Raw genomic sequence first — 13,410 nt, 5'->3', positions numbered from 1 at the left:
CAGATGGGTCTCCTTGACGCCTTCCTCCGTTTTCGCGCCTGATGCCGCACCCGACGATAAACGGCTTCTGTAGGGCGATCCCCTCGGTGAGCACCCTGAACACTGCTTGGGCTGATGCACGCTGTTCCATTCGGTAGTGGATTTATGGAACGCGATGTTGTTCATGCTGAAACATTTACCGGAAAGGAAATGCACGTTGCGGAACGTCGAATAATTCCGATCCTTCCACGCGCCCTTCGAGCAATGCGATGATGCACGCTTCACAGGAATCGATCGATTCAGGGACAGAAAGTCCGAATCCAAAACCCTCCCGCATGCAAACAGGAGAGCCGGGAGCCTCTGGCAGCATACCCGGTGAACGGCATCATGTCGCTGCCCAATGCAATCTCGTTGGTCGCTACAGAGTTCAGATGATTTTTCTTTCGGAGGGAATCGTTTTTTTGATGGAACAATTTCATTTACCTTTCCGCATGAGCTTACATATAAGTCGTCATGGGATAACGTCGAACATTCATTTCCTCGTTTATCGAGCTGCGCGAGCTGCAGAGCTTATGAGTCGTCATCAGGAAGGAAGATCGAAAACGTGAAGCATCTGGGATTGGGCCATGCTAACCAGAAGGACAGACGAAGAGCGGAGGATTTTTCGGATATACTGGATAGTGATGTCGATTATCGCACGAGACCGTGCTCGAGGGAAGAGTCGCCAATCATCCTCGTTTTAGCAAAGTAACGATATCCAGCGGCAAAGATTCATTAGAGCCACACAGAACATGCGACCGAGAATCCTGATACTGCTGATGTATCCGCGGGCTATTATTGCAGCACCTCGAATGTCGAGGCTATACACCCTATGGCAAAGTTCTGGATAAGAATGAAAAGCACAAAATAGCGAACTGCTCAATGTTCTATTTTGAAGCTAAAACTGGAAAGAGATGCCCATCTAGGCGTTAAATAGGGGCTTTAGAGAGAGTATTGGCGATTCGCCTGGAGAAAAGTCTCAGCTCGTGCGGACTTCAATGTTGCAGCTCAGCGATGTTTGATCGTCCATACTGCTATGAGGATGGAGCCAATCGTAGCAAGTCTTTTTCTGAGTGTAGATCCGAACTGGGCGTGAATCGCCGAAAAGTCATCTCGTGGGAGGCAACTGTTTTCTTTGAAGTTCGCTGTGCTTCTTTATGGCTATCGTATTCCGCTGCACAATCCTGTTGTGGTGTCTATGAGCAGCACTGCAGAGCGATCATTTGTGTGCGTCGCATAGGAACTCGTACTGGCTTCTGTACCGTAGTGCTGGAAATGGAATCACTTTTCACGCAAGGACCAAGTCGGAAAGGCTTCGGTGCAGCTGCCGAGAATTGCGGCGCTATGCATTTTCATTCGCTATACGCTGTCCGCTTTATCTAGCCCAGGAGGAACCATGGCATCATCTTGTAGTTTTGTAGAAACTGGTCGTTTATGTCGAAGGTAGCTCTCAGTGAATCAGAAGCGCGCAGAGCGCCCACCTTATTTCTTCTTTAGGATGTTGAATCATGAATTCAAACTACAAACTCCGAGTAGCGTAGACGCCCCCGATACATAGAGAATAGACTGCCGTGCTTCTCCAGATGCTAATATGCTCCATGAGCTCCAGAGCGACCCCCTGGACGACAGGAAGCCCTCGATCGTCTTGCCGCTGGACGCGTTTGCGCTATGTCCATGTGGAAAACATGTTCGACACGGTAATGCGTATGGAAGCAGCAGACAAGCTTTCCGCTGCTATATTGAAGTTTAATGGTTGCTAATGGCAGACCTTTGCACCCACGATGCATGGATGGCAGAATAGGTCCGGTTTATCCGCCACAAGCCATGATACGGTCCACGCAGAACACCCAATGTGTAACGATTGCAAGACTGAGGACCCTCTGCATATGCCGCGGAGTTTGTGGCCCGCGCTATTTGTCAACGCGCCGTTCTCACGCAGCGGCCAGTCATAAACTGATGTCATATATTAAATGCCCGGCTTGTCGCAGGAATTCTGACCGGGACCAAGATCCGCGGTCTTCTGCGGCATAGTGCGCTTCGTGAGTTTCGCGAGGCAGCGCCCATCGTACAGCGGCAGCGAGCTTCCTTGCGGCACCGATGCGAAAATCGCATGTCATAGAAGTTGCGAGTGCAACAAAGGCCTTCAGAGCAACCGCGTCTGCGTGTACTAGTCGACACTGCGAAGCGAATACAGATGAAATACACACACGGCAAACTGACGTCCGTCCGCAGCCTGGCGGGTCTTTCAATTGGCGAAGGCAACCCGATGTTTGGATGTACGTTTACAGCTACAGAATAGAGAAATCCGATACAAACCTTTCCACATAGAGCATGCAAAGCCCCGTGCCATGCATGAGCAGCGCTGGAAAGTTGCCGTTTTTTCAATGAAGGTATATCAAACTGATTGATCAGCAGCGCTCAGCGACACCTGTACAAGATCGAGCAGCGGCACCCCGAGACATAGCTTTGCGCAACGCCGATGAAAGGTGTGTTCGAAGCGTTCTCAATGCTGGAATATCGCTCGGTTTTTGCGTTGCGGGCTAGTATAGCAGTTTCATCAGCAGGATTGGGCGAGCCCACCGCGACATGGCACTGCGGCCCGGCACGTCGAGCTCCATCAAAAAAATGCTGCGTCAGAAACATAAAAAATTTAGCTGTGCTGGCAACATCAAAAAATCCTTTCCAGACTCAACCCATGCAGGTCATTCTGGTAACCGAATCCGCTCGTTTAGCCTCGGTGTACGTTGGCCTGAGCAGGCTGCGGAGACGGAACGCAGCAGCGGCAGGGGCTGCTATACAACCCGCTGAGCTTTCCCGGCGAATAAGCATTCGAACAGGCTGAGATATGGATCTACAGCGTATATCACTCCCCATCTGAGGCTTTCATCAAAACGGAAACCTCATCAGCGACAGGTTCAGGTAGGAAGGCCCGCATGCTCACGCCCCTCTCATTTCTCTCGATGGGATATGTTCCAAATGGCACGTATCCTCTCCGTTCGCCGAGCACTGGAGAACCTGCATCATGTACCAAACTGGACCTCTTGTTCCGAGGTGCAAAACACGTCGCCAAACGCGAGACCTGACAGCAGCACAGCGTCCCGTTGCACAAGCTCATCGCCGTGTACCCACAATTCAGTGCGCTGGCATCTGCGGGTCATTCATAGCCTACTCCCCGACGAATACCTCGAGTCGGAACCCGCAAGAATATGATAGAGCAACTATGTGTCCGTGTGGCGTCCGCAGCCGCGCTGCAGACGCCCCAGCCGCACGGATGGTAGGCTCGGCACGATGGGAAATCGTTCTGTGAGCTTACCATGATACCCAAGGAGGAGACGGTTTGATTACTGGTTGTTGGCAGAGCCTGGAATTCTCATACGGAATGACGCATGCGGCTCTCGATGTCTATGTCAATTGCGCACCGGAGATAACTGGTCATGTCTGCGATCCTGCACCACAAAAGAGAATTCTCGTAGAGCTGCCCATCAGCGACCTCGTCGGCGACTCGACGCAGCACCGACCCCATCTGCGCGGCGATCGCGATTCGTCCGCCAAGCTCCGGCGATTTGAGCACACATGCGTCCCGGCCCGCGTCACGTCGCACGTCTTTATATACACTTTCTGCGCACAGCCTCAGCGTAGGGGGCATGGAGATTAGTCAACCAGCATAGTGGTAACTCGAGGCATTCGCATTGCCTCGCCCCGGGTTCTGGACAGAGCGCCAACCGATCGATTCCCGGTGCCTCCACGCTTTTGCCCTGCACCACAACGAGCAGGTAGGACTCTTGTTTTAACAGGTATCGGTGAGAGAAGATTTAGGGCCGAAAATAGAATGGCTTCTCCAGATCCGAGTCTCGGGCAGGGCAACGCCGACATCGTTGACGCGGTCCCGAATGGAGAGTCAGCCGCCCACAGTGGGCGACCTTCAAACCCGCTGACTGCACTGTCGCTTTCGACGCGGGCGCTCTGGCAGCGGGTGCAGCTGCAGTATTTGCAAGAGCGCGAAACAGGTGCCTGGGTTAACCTCTCCTACATTTTTTCAGGGTATAGGTCTTCGGAGTTCTTCCAGAACCTTTCGCACTTTTTCTTAGGCGTTTTCGTGGTGGTCTCGTTTGCAACAATCTATGAAGCGTACTATTCGGCCCCAGCGCTGAGTCTTCTCGGCGGTAAGTACCAGTACAACGTCATCGAACTGGCGATAACGTTCCTGTTTCTCATTTTGAGTGGCGTGGTATATCTCACATGGCGCAGAAAGCCCGTCTACCTGCTTGATTTTGCGACGTTCATTCCGCCTGAGCGACTCAAAGTCTCCAAGGAGACTTTCCTGCGGCTTACTGAGGAGGCCAACTGCTTCACCCCAGAATCAATCGAGTTCCAGAAAAGGCTTCTGGAGCGAGCTAGCGTTGGCGACTGTACCTACTTCCCCGAAGCCATGTTCCGGGCGAAAGAGATTGGAGCAAATGGCGGTCGCGGTGATCGCGTTCTCAATATGGCTAGCGCTCGCAGAGAGGCGGAAATGGTCCTTTTCACTACTGTTGGGGAACTGCTCCGCAGCACCAAAACAAATCCAAAAGCCATTGACATACTCATCGTGAACTGCTCCCTTTTCAACCCCACGCCGTCTCTAACGTCCATGATTGTGAACCATTTCAAAATGAAGTCCAGTATTCTGACATACAATCTTTCAGGAATGGGGTGCAGCGCTGGCTTGATTTCCATCGATCTCGCCAAGGACTTGCTCCAATGCCACCGGAATGCTCTCTGTTTGGTCGTGAGTACTGAGAATATAACACAGAATTGGTATTTGGGACAGGAGCGCAGCATGCTCATAACAAATACGCTGTTTCGGCTCGGCGGAGCGGCCGTGCTCCTAAGTAATCGGCTCAGTGATTCTAGGCGAGCCAAGTATGCCCTTTTGCACACTGTCCGGACGCACCGGGGCGCCGATGATCTAGCATACCGTTGTATCTTCCAGGAGGAAGATGAGAAGGGGATTCGGGGCGTCCGATTATCCAAACACATCATGGAGATCGCCGGCGAGACGCTGCGAGAGAACATCTTTCGGTTGGGGCCGCTTGTTTTCCCGCTAGACGTCCACATTCGATTCTTTGTGAATTTAGCGCGCCGAAGGTATTTGGGTCAGAAGCACGTCAAGTCGTACGTTCCGGACTTTCACAGAGCATTCGAACACTTTTGCATTCACACTGGCGGTCGAGCTGTCATCGATACGATCGAGGCGTCTCTCAGACTGACTCCAGAGGATGTAGAACCCAGTCGGTACGCGCTGTATCGTTTCGGGAACACATCATCCGCATCTATATGGTATGAACTCCAATTCATCGAGCGTTCAGGAAAGATGCGCCGGGGAGACAGAACCTGGCAAATTGCTTTCGGGAGCGGCTTCAAGTGCAACTCTGCTGTCTGGAAATGCTTGCGCAATATTTCGGAACGTGAGGTAGCTGCTGAAGCCGTGGGAACGTAGGCATAGGCTTTAATAAATAATTATATGTCACTGCAGCCAAATATGAAGCCAGAGAAATCGTAATTACACACCAGAGTCCGTTCTCCATCATACCGGATCGACTCGCGGATCGTCCTAGAATGTGATCGCATTCCGACTCTGTTGCCTGCGGATCGCTCACCCTTGAATATGTTTTCGTGAGTGCGCCATGCACTGTAACCTTCGCGATGGCCTATCGAATATCTGAAAACGTGCATTCCACGAGAGCTGTGGCACGGACGCACGAAAGTCGAAGCGTCACGGATGACGGCGACGATCATGTCCCAAAAGCAACATCTGGTTCACGGAATGCTGACTTGTGTGTACGTGTCTCCCCTGAGCGACTGAGCGTACCTGAGCACTCGACCCGAGGCGAAGCGTTGATGGTCTGCCTCTCTCGCCCATGTTCTAAGCACAGAGCAATTTTGACTGGTAGCTAGTTCACGGTGCTTGCAAGCACCTTCGTCAATCAGCGTTTTTGCTTACATGGCCGTTGCGGCGTTATGCTTCCAGATCATCCGGACAGCGTTTTTTCGTACAGACTACAGGAATATTAGACTGGAGTGGAGCGGTTCCACTAATTCGGGCACACGAGCTAAAGTTTCGGACACTTACCACTATCATCAACACTAGCCTCAGCGGGCTTTTCTTTCTGCTATGACTAGATTTCCTTTCTCTTATATCCATCTTTGAAACGACGATCTCTCTCGTTCTTACAGCTATCTTGTCAGCAGTCGAAGGCTGTTATAGTAGCATTCAACTCTCGATTTAGCAGCCTCCGTCTATCGTACGAGCGTTTCATGCACAGAAGTTTCTTCCGATCTATGCTTCGCTCGCTCTCTTCATTTTCCTTGCATACAGCCTCGGTGCGCGCTTCGCGACGGTGACTGTTGAACATGCCCAGGTTTTCCTTTATGTCCACAACATCACCTGCTCTAAGCGCTGCGCTGTGGCGCGAGAGCGCTTGCGTCAGGGCTCGTTTTATGCGCTTGATTCGGACACGTGGCTCTCCGCAATGCACTCCTCCGTACCCGCACCCGATGCAGTACCCTATGATCATGGGTTTATTAGCAGCGATCCTCCCGGGGAGTGCGCTGTGCGCTGCTCGTGCAAGCGCACACTGTCACATCCGATATCGGGTTTGTGGAGCCCGATGCAGTCCTCGATGAAACAAATGCCGTGACGAAAACCCAGACTGAACAAGCAATCGAGCTACTTAAATCCGTCTGGGTTTTCTTCTTGCAAAGCGGTGACACGCTCTTCATCAGAAGCGATCGATGCGGTGATTTAATTCCGAAACCAAGACTCTTTTTTTCATGCAAACTAAAGAGCGGGACGCTTCTCGGTGCATGCACCGTGAAAGCTATCATGCTGTTTCAGAATGCTTGTCTCGTGGATGTCCTTGAACTGAGGCGAACTGGTCTTTAGAGTGGAACCGACAATTTGACATGAAAAGTGCACGTAGCTTCTCACAGAAGCTCGTCAACTGTCGTTCAAGAACGATGTCGAGACGTATTCCTTGTGTATCCCGCGGCGCGAATTGCTGCGCCCACGAGTTGCCTTGAAGCAGGAAGACCTAAAATTTGGACAATGTGCGATTTCGACATGATACACATAAGTAAAGGGGTAGAATGGAGGTTTGCACTCAATAAATGGATAACAGCATCGGTTTTTGGACGCAACTATTTCAGAGTGCGTCGCGAGTCATGCTCATGACGGTGACGCAACGAATCACAGCTGCAGGGAGTAGAAAGGGCCACTCTGAAGAGGCGTCCGAGAATCCGAGAATTGCTTATGAACCCGTGTACCTTTTCTGTTGCTCTTGGAATGTCGATGCTGCATATCTTCAAAAACTTTGAAAAAATCGAAAGGCTAGAGCAGAGCGCGCAGTTGAGTCATGCAATTTTAATCCGTCTTACAACGCCACAGCTGCGTGTCTACTTAAGCTTATCGTTGAGTTCTTTTGAAATCTTGGTTCTGATTGGAACGGTCGCTCTGGTTGACTCTTATAGTCATTAAGAGCCAACCGGCGACAGAGGTTGGCGGGGGCAGCATACCCATGGGTGCGGTACGGTAACCGCGTGACACTCTGAAACGTCACGTTCTTTGGAGACCCTGTGGGAGAGGCGTTTTTCGGGTTTTTGTCGGCAGAAAAACCCCTGAGCGCAAACAGGACTATACAATATCCTGGAAAAAGGCTCTTGATCTGGACTGTCTGAAGCTACAGCTCTGCAAAACTTCGCTTCCCGCAGTACCGGGGGGCTGGCGCTCAGTGAGGCTCGGGAGCGTTGACTCCTGGTACTGTTTTGTACTAGTTGATATAGCTTCTTCTAGTTACCATGTCACGCCGCGCGCTCTTCCGGCCGAGGGCCATTGACCTGCAACGCCCTCTGCTCATCATCCGCTCAGATGCGGACCTCAAGTCCGATGTCGAAGTGGTCTCCGCTCAGCGGGCCTTGCCAGAATATGGCACTGGAGTCGAAGAAGGTGAGCTTGGAGAACGCCATCTTCAAGAAGCGCTCTTAGCATCTATGAATCTGCGCATAAAACGCGCAGAGACAAAATCCACCGCACAAGAGGAGGATGCGGAGAGCGCATCATGCGATCATATAGACGGAAGGCGCACAGTTATCATACCCGTACCCGTCATTCGGGAGATTCCGTGTTACACCGAGGCTCTGTTGGAGCAAGTGCGGAACCGTTTCCAGCTGAGCGACACCTACGTAGATGCACGCGCCGACGACAGGGCCCTACTCGAGCGAGAGATCGACTACGAGGCTGATGATGGGGACAAGCGTTTCGCGCAAAATGAACTATGTATCGATCTTGACACCTTCGAGCGTGCAATGGACGCTCTGGAAAAAGAGCAGGGTACCGCTCGGACGCTCATGTCGCCGAACAGCGCCAAATCCCAGCTAATGAAAGACGCCACTCTCGGCTTAAATGAGCAGCATATAGATGCACTATACATGCACTGGAGACGGAAACGTGAGCAGCGTGGCGGTCAACCGATTCTACGTTATCTTCGAGATCCGCCCGATGTGAACAATCCAGACCCGTCGGTAGCTTTCAGGCCACGTAACGATGAAGAACAGAAAAGGCGAGCTCGATCAAACACGTTCGACAATTACAAACGATTACGCAGGATCAGGCAAGACATGGAGAGAGTTAGAACGATCATGGAACAGGTCATGAAACGAGAGCGGATCAAACTCGACCTCGTTCTCTTCACAATTTCGAGTCAATTGGCCACGCTGCAGTTACGCTACCCGCATCTTGAGCTCATTCAAAAAGCTGCCAAGATCCTGCCACTGAAAACGCCGATTGGGGCCGATCTCTATCGCCATTTGACGAACATCGCGGAACTAGCCCGAAAAGGGGTTTTGAAATGGAACAGTGCACACAGAAGGCGCAGCGAAGAGAAAGCATCTAGCGATCACTCGGGAACCTCCGTCACAAAGATTCGAGCAACGAGCGCCGCGAAACCCCCTGATAGCGGCAGCGCTGGTTCTGTTGTTGCAGCTCCGAAACGAGATCTCTACGGCTTTGATGAGAAAGGCTTTCAAGCGTTCCGAAGACTTCGGTACTTCTCAGGGGGTTTCTTTCGTGACGGTATCAATCCATTTGACTGGAGGGTGCACGGAATTCCGTTGTGGGCCGATCCAAGTCTATCGCATTCCGTACAAGAGCGTTCGCAGCTTGGAAACATCACTGCCGAACGCAGTATCCCTCAGGGTGCGCGTCCTGCACCATCAATGGAGCTTGAGGCGTCGCGCTTACGAAAGCCGCTACGCTGCGCATCCACGCTGATCGCGCGTCTGACGACGCCAATGGCATACGCTATCCTCGACGCTGCAGCGTCCAAGAATCATCCCGAGGAGCAAACCTCTCTTGTGGTGAGCGCGTCCAGGATGAGCTCCGATGGCATGAAGCGGATCGCGGACACGCCAGCTGTTGGCCCGAAGCGGCTCATGTGTTTCCCAGACTCGACTCCACTTTGTGACCAGAGTACAATGGTTAGAACTAGTTTTCGACCAACGCTCGTACGCGCTCGCATAGGATGTGATGATGCGATCTATCTTGATCGCATCACTATTAGGCGAGAAACCGATAAGCTGTCAGCGAGCGAGTCGCCGGCAAAATTAGACGCCTGGAGCAGCAGAGAATGGCAACGCCCTTGGCCTAAGCGGCTGAAGCATAGTGCCCCGCCCACTGCAGAGTCCGTGCACAAAACGGCATCTCTTGATGCAAAGCAGTAGCGCTTCTGCCCGTAGAGGGGTATCGAAAATTGACTTGGGTCCTACAAAAGAAGCTGCACTAAAGTCTAAACGCAGCTGACGTTTGACTGAAGCCTCTGCCTCGGTCAACAACAAGTAGTCCTCCAGACCCGCTGTGGAAACAAGAGAAACTCGCCACAGCCCTTATTCGGGAAGTTAGCGGAGGTTTCATTGTGCCTATCAAGATTAGTGCGTGTGTTCAGGCGCTATTCGACCACGCAGGGAATACAAAACTGGTCGAGCACTAGCGCCGAAACCAGCGCAAGAGTACAAGCAACTGTTTGGTTGGCATCAAATAAGACATGCACGCGAGCATACGAAGCCAGGTCAAACGGATGATGCAACGACCGCTTTGAGCGCGTTCGACGGACCTGCACGAACCTCAACGAACATGCATGAATAGGCTCGTTGCTCTGAGCAGGGCCACCGACAACTTCTCCTCCATTACTGGTATCGTCACTTGCTTGAGAGGCGCAACTAAGCCTCAGTCTGAACGCTGCTCCACATCCATTTTGTGGTCGTCTCGGATGATACACGGTAAACTGCTGAGAAGTCTCATCGTTCGGGGTGCAACCGATCGCCTCAAGGTGCATCATAGAATACAGCGAGCTCTGCGTAGCGGTTGGACTCGCTCTCGAACCGAGCTGTCTACTATAGGTGGATCTGCTCTGCAGCAACGCGACACAGCTCCTGATTCCCGTACCTCATGAAGAACATGGCCTTGAGGTGCAGCTCGCTTTCGGCAACTTGCAGTTCAGTCCATTTGGTGAAGCATGCTATCCGTCTGTGTGGAAGCCCGTAATTCGATATAAGTGTGGCTAATTTCAGGGGGACTCGAACCGACGAGAAACGCTTAGTACTAGCCTCTCCCGTTCCCAGTTACTCATTAGCCAGATTCTATGAAGCAAATCGGATGCCCCGCAAAACATGAGTGCTGCCTAGCTCTACGGAAGCCAGCGCTGAAACCCTTCGAAAGCGTTAGCGCGCCTAGAGCTCCAGACCGATAGTCATCATCAGAAGAGAGGCAAGTTCACTCCAACGACTCGTCTGGGCCGACCCTACAGTGAACACTTTTCGCACCACCGTATGCACCTCTACACGGGCGCTCCGCTGACAAATCGGAGAATCGATCCGTTCGAGAACCTCCGCTCCTGTCCATTATACGGTCAATGGAACCAAAAATGCCCCACGACCATATCGGGGCAACTAATACCGACGCACGGACGCCAGCTAGCCTTTTTGGCCGGTTGCATTCTATCGCTTCCAGTTTACGCAGGAACGCTTCGATCCTGAGAGGCTGCCCCATGGAGCTGGATCGCGTCAGATCCTCGAGTCTCTTCTCCGGCACCGCACATCTCCTGATATTGATGGCAGCACTCAAGTCTCGATTCCCGAACTCTATAGGCTCATTGCCACTAATGGAACGCATCACTTCACGGATTCCTAAGCTTCTTGCTCTCAGTGCCAACCGATGCTCCGTGAGCGCCCCGTGCTTTTCTATCGCCGAAGCGCTCCGCTGCCTGCTCGCCATCACGACCTTCTGAAGTTTAAACCCAAGCTCATCCACTGGATTTTCATTTCTTGAAATGAACGCACTTCTTCTTGCACTTAGGTGGGACCTTCCCGATGATAAAGAAGAACTTACGGAAGAAAGACGGGATGCATATCAGCGTTACCGTGTACTGAACATTTCAGCAATGCGCCCAGTGGAGCGATCATTACGTTTCTCGACGGGAAGCACTCCATGGATGGGGTCGAACCACGGAGAGTACGGAGGAGTGAAAACCACTTCTACCCCGACAGAATTAGCAAAAGCTGGAACGCGACGTGAATGATGAAGTGCAACTTTATGCAATAGAGGGGCGTTATCAGACGTGGGGAGAAGGCTTCAATAGTTGGACATACTGAATGCCGTTGTATGGACCCTCTCTACGAGCGAAACCAACGGCGCCAAACGAATCCTCTTGAACTAGAACAGATGAAGATGTCCTCGTTCCCTACCAGCTCGATCGTACGTACAGCGGGTTTGCTCTGAGCCAATACGCATATTCGTGCCGACTGTTTCATCTGAAGCAAGTCACATCGACGGAAAAAACATACCGACATCTCTGTTCTTCACAACCATGGCGACTTTCGAGGAACTCTGTAGTTGTGATGTTGGTGGAAGATGGCTGTGCATGAAATTTGACTGCTTTTTTTGCGAATGTATCCCAGTGTATTCAGTAGCATACGAACAAGCTGTTGGGAAACAGAGACGCCCGGATGGATTCTAACGTCGCTTTTGCTTTCCGCAAGATGACCAATCGGTCGTTTTCTACAATTGACCTCAACCAGTCTTTGAGAATATCGGTTTTTGGCGCGGAGCGCACTTACTTCTTTCTGTCAGTGCTCCTACACCATCTGTGTACTGTAGTATGTCTGAACTGAAGGAGGAGGAATGCAGTCCTCCGTGCGCCGGTCATTGAAGAATGCATAGCTGCAGTCAATTCGTCCCCGATCTATTGGTTACACTGCATACTGAATTCGATCTCAAGCTATGCACCGCAGCGAGGCTAAAACACATTCGAGTTGAAAGACTGTACCATCTCTGAACGGAGGTATTGTTAGCGGAGACTGGAACTGAGCGGGCCCAGGTCGGATGGTGGCTTCTTACCTGGACATCCATCATCATTGTGCATATGGGGGATCCCGCTATCCCCTCATCGATATCCCACACTATCGATGAACGCGTAACGGCTCTACGATTGTGCGTTCAGAATGGAAGCGCGCGAGCCGCGCCGCTGTACTTTTATCCACTTCGCTTGGCTGAGTTTTTTTTGGACTTCCTACAAGCACAACGGGTCTTTACAGAGAGGCATGAGCTGGATCCAAAAAGTTGGTGGCAAGATCACCCTAGAACGTCATGGTGCTGGGTTTCCGGAAGAGTTTCAAATGGGTGAGGACGCCACAGAAGGGGCCAGCCGGGTGCCACCCCCGGTACCTATTCGAAACGCGAACACCGTAACTGGAAAAGGGATCGAGTGGGACAAACCGAACTGGCCGGCTATATTCCACGTTGTGCACATAGATTTGTCGGAGCTGGTGCCTCTAGTCCGAGCAAACCCAGCGTTGTACAGTTGGTTCTTTTGGTACGCTATGGTGTTGTTGGTTTTGAACTGGGTAACATGGACTGTTCTCGCAGCCCGTGGTGCAGCCTCAAATCCGTGGGCCCAGTGGGTGGTCTCTTTGCTTAACGTATTTTTGGGGTTTTTTGTCTTGTCTGCCGGTTATTTCACAGTTTTCAGAGCATGCGCGGAAGATGACTCGACTTATTATAAGGCATCGTACTGCATACTCGGTATCATCACGGCGCTCTGCATTGTGATGAGCATCGTCAGCTTCCCGTTTCCATTCAACGGTTGGACACGTCTCGGATGGATTCAGAATAATGCCAAAAATTTGCGGACGTATTGGCGAGCGATGACCATCATTGAGAGTATAGGGTGGACGGTGGCGTATATTGCGTCTACTTTTCTGGGCATCAAATTGTGGCGATACCAGCATCTCATGTGACAGGTACGCGGACAAGCATGGATCTCGGCGGAGCATGGTCCTCTGTGCTGAAAACTGATGGCTTCG

General features: G+C 51.8%; 3 protein-coding genes across 3 annotated transcripts; all 3 read left to right on the top strand.

Moving 5' to 3' along the window:
* Positions 1-3,847: 3,847 nt before the first annotated feature.
* On the top strand, positions 3,848-5,497 carry CYME_CMD118C (beta-ketoacyl-CoA synthase; the record flags this gene model as incomplete). Its single annotated transcript, XM_005535420.1, has 1 exon — positions 3,848-5,497. The coding sequence occupies one exon, from the start codon at positions 3,848-3,850 to the stop codon at positions 5,495-5,497; it is 1,650 nt and encodes a 549-aa protein (XP_005535477.1).
* A 2,357-nt stretch (positions 5,498-7,854) lies between these two features.
* Positions 7,855-9,774, top strand: CYME_CMD117C (similar to enhancer of polycomb; the record flags this gene model as incomplete). Its single annotated transcript, XM_005535419.1, has 1 exon — positions 7,855-9,774. One exon carries the CDS (start codon positions 7,855-7,857, stop codon positions 9,772-9,774), a length of 1,920 nt encoding a protein of 639 aa, XP_005535476.1.
* Positions 9,775-12,648: 2,874 nt separating this feature from the next.
* CYME_CMD194C (hypothetical protein) lies at positions 12,649-13,344 on the top strand (the record flags this gene model as incomplete). Its single annotated transcript, XM_005535418.1, has 1 exon — positions 12,649-13,344. One exon carries the CDS (start codon positions 12,649-12,651, stop codon positions 13,342-13,344), a length of 696 nt encoding a protein of 231 aa, XP_005535475.1.
* Between the last annotated feature and the right edge of the window lie 66 nt (positions 13,345-13,410).

This window comes from Cyanidioschyzon merolae, chromosome 4 (assembly GCF_000091205.1).
Source record: "Cyanidioschyzon merolae strain 10D DNA, chromosome 4, complete genome".
In the NCBI taxonomy this organism is placed as follows: Eukaryota; Rhodophyta; class Bangiophyceae; order Cyanidiales; family Cyanidiaceae; genus Cyanidioschyzon; species Cyanidioschyzon merolae.
Note: the sequence above shows the minus strand (reverse complement) of the source record. Positions and strands in the feature narration are given on the sequence as shown.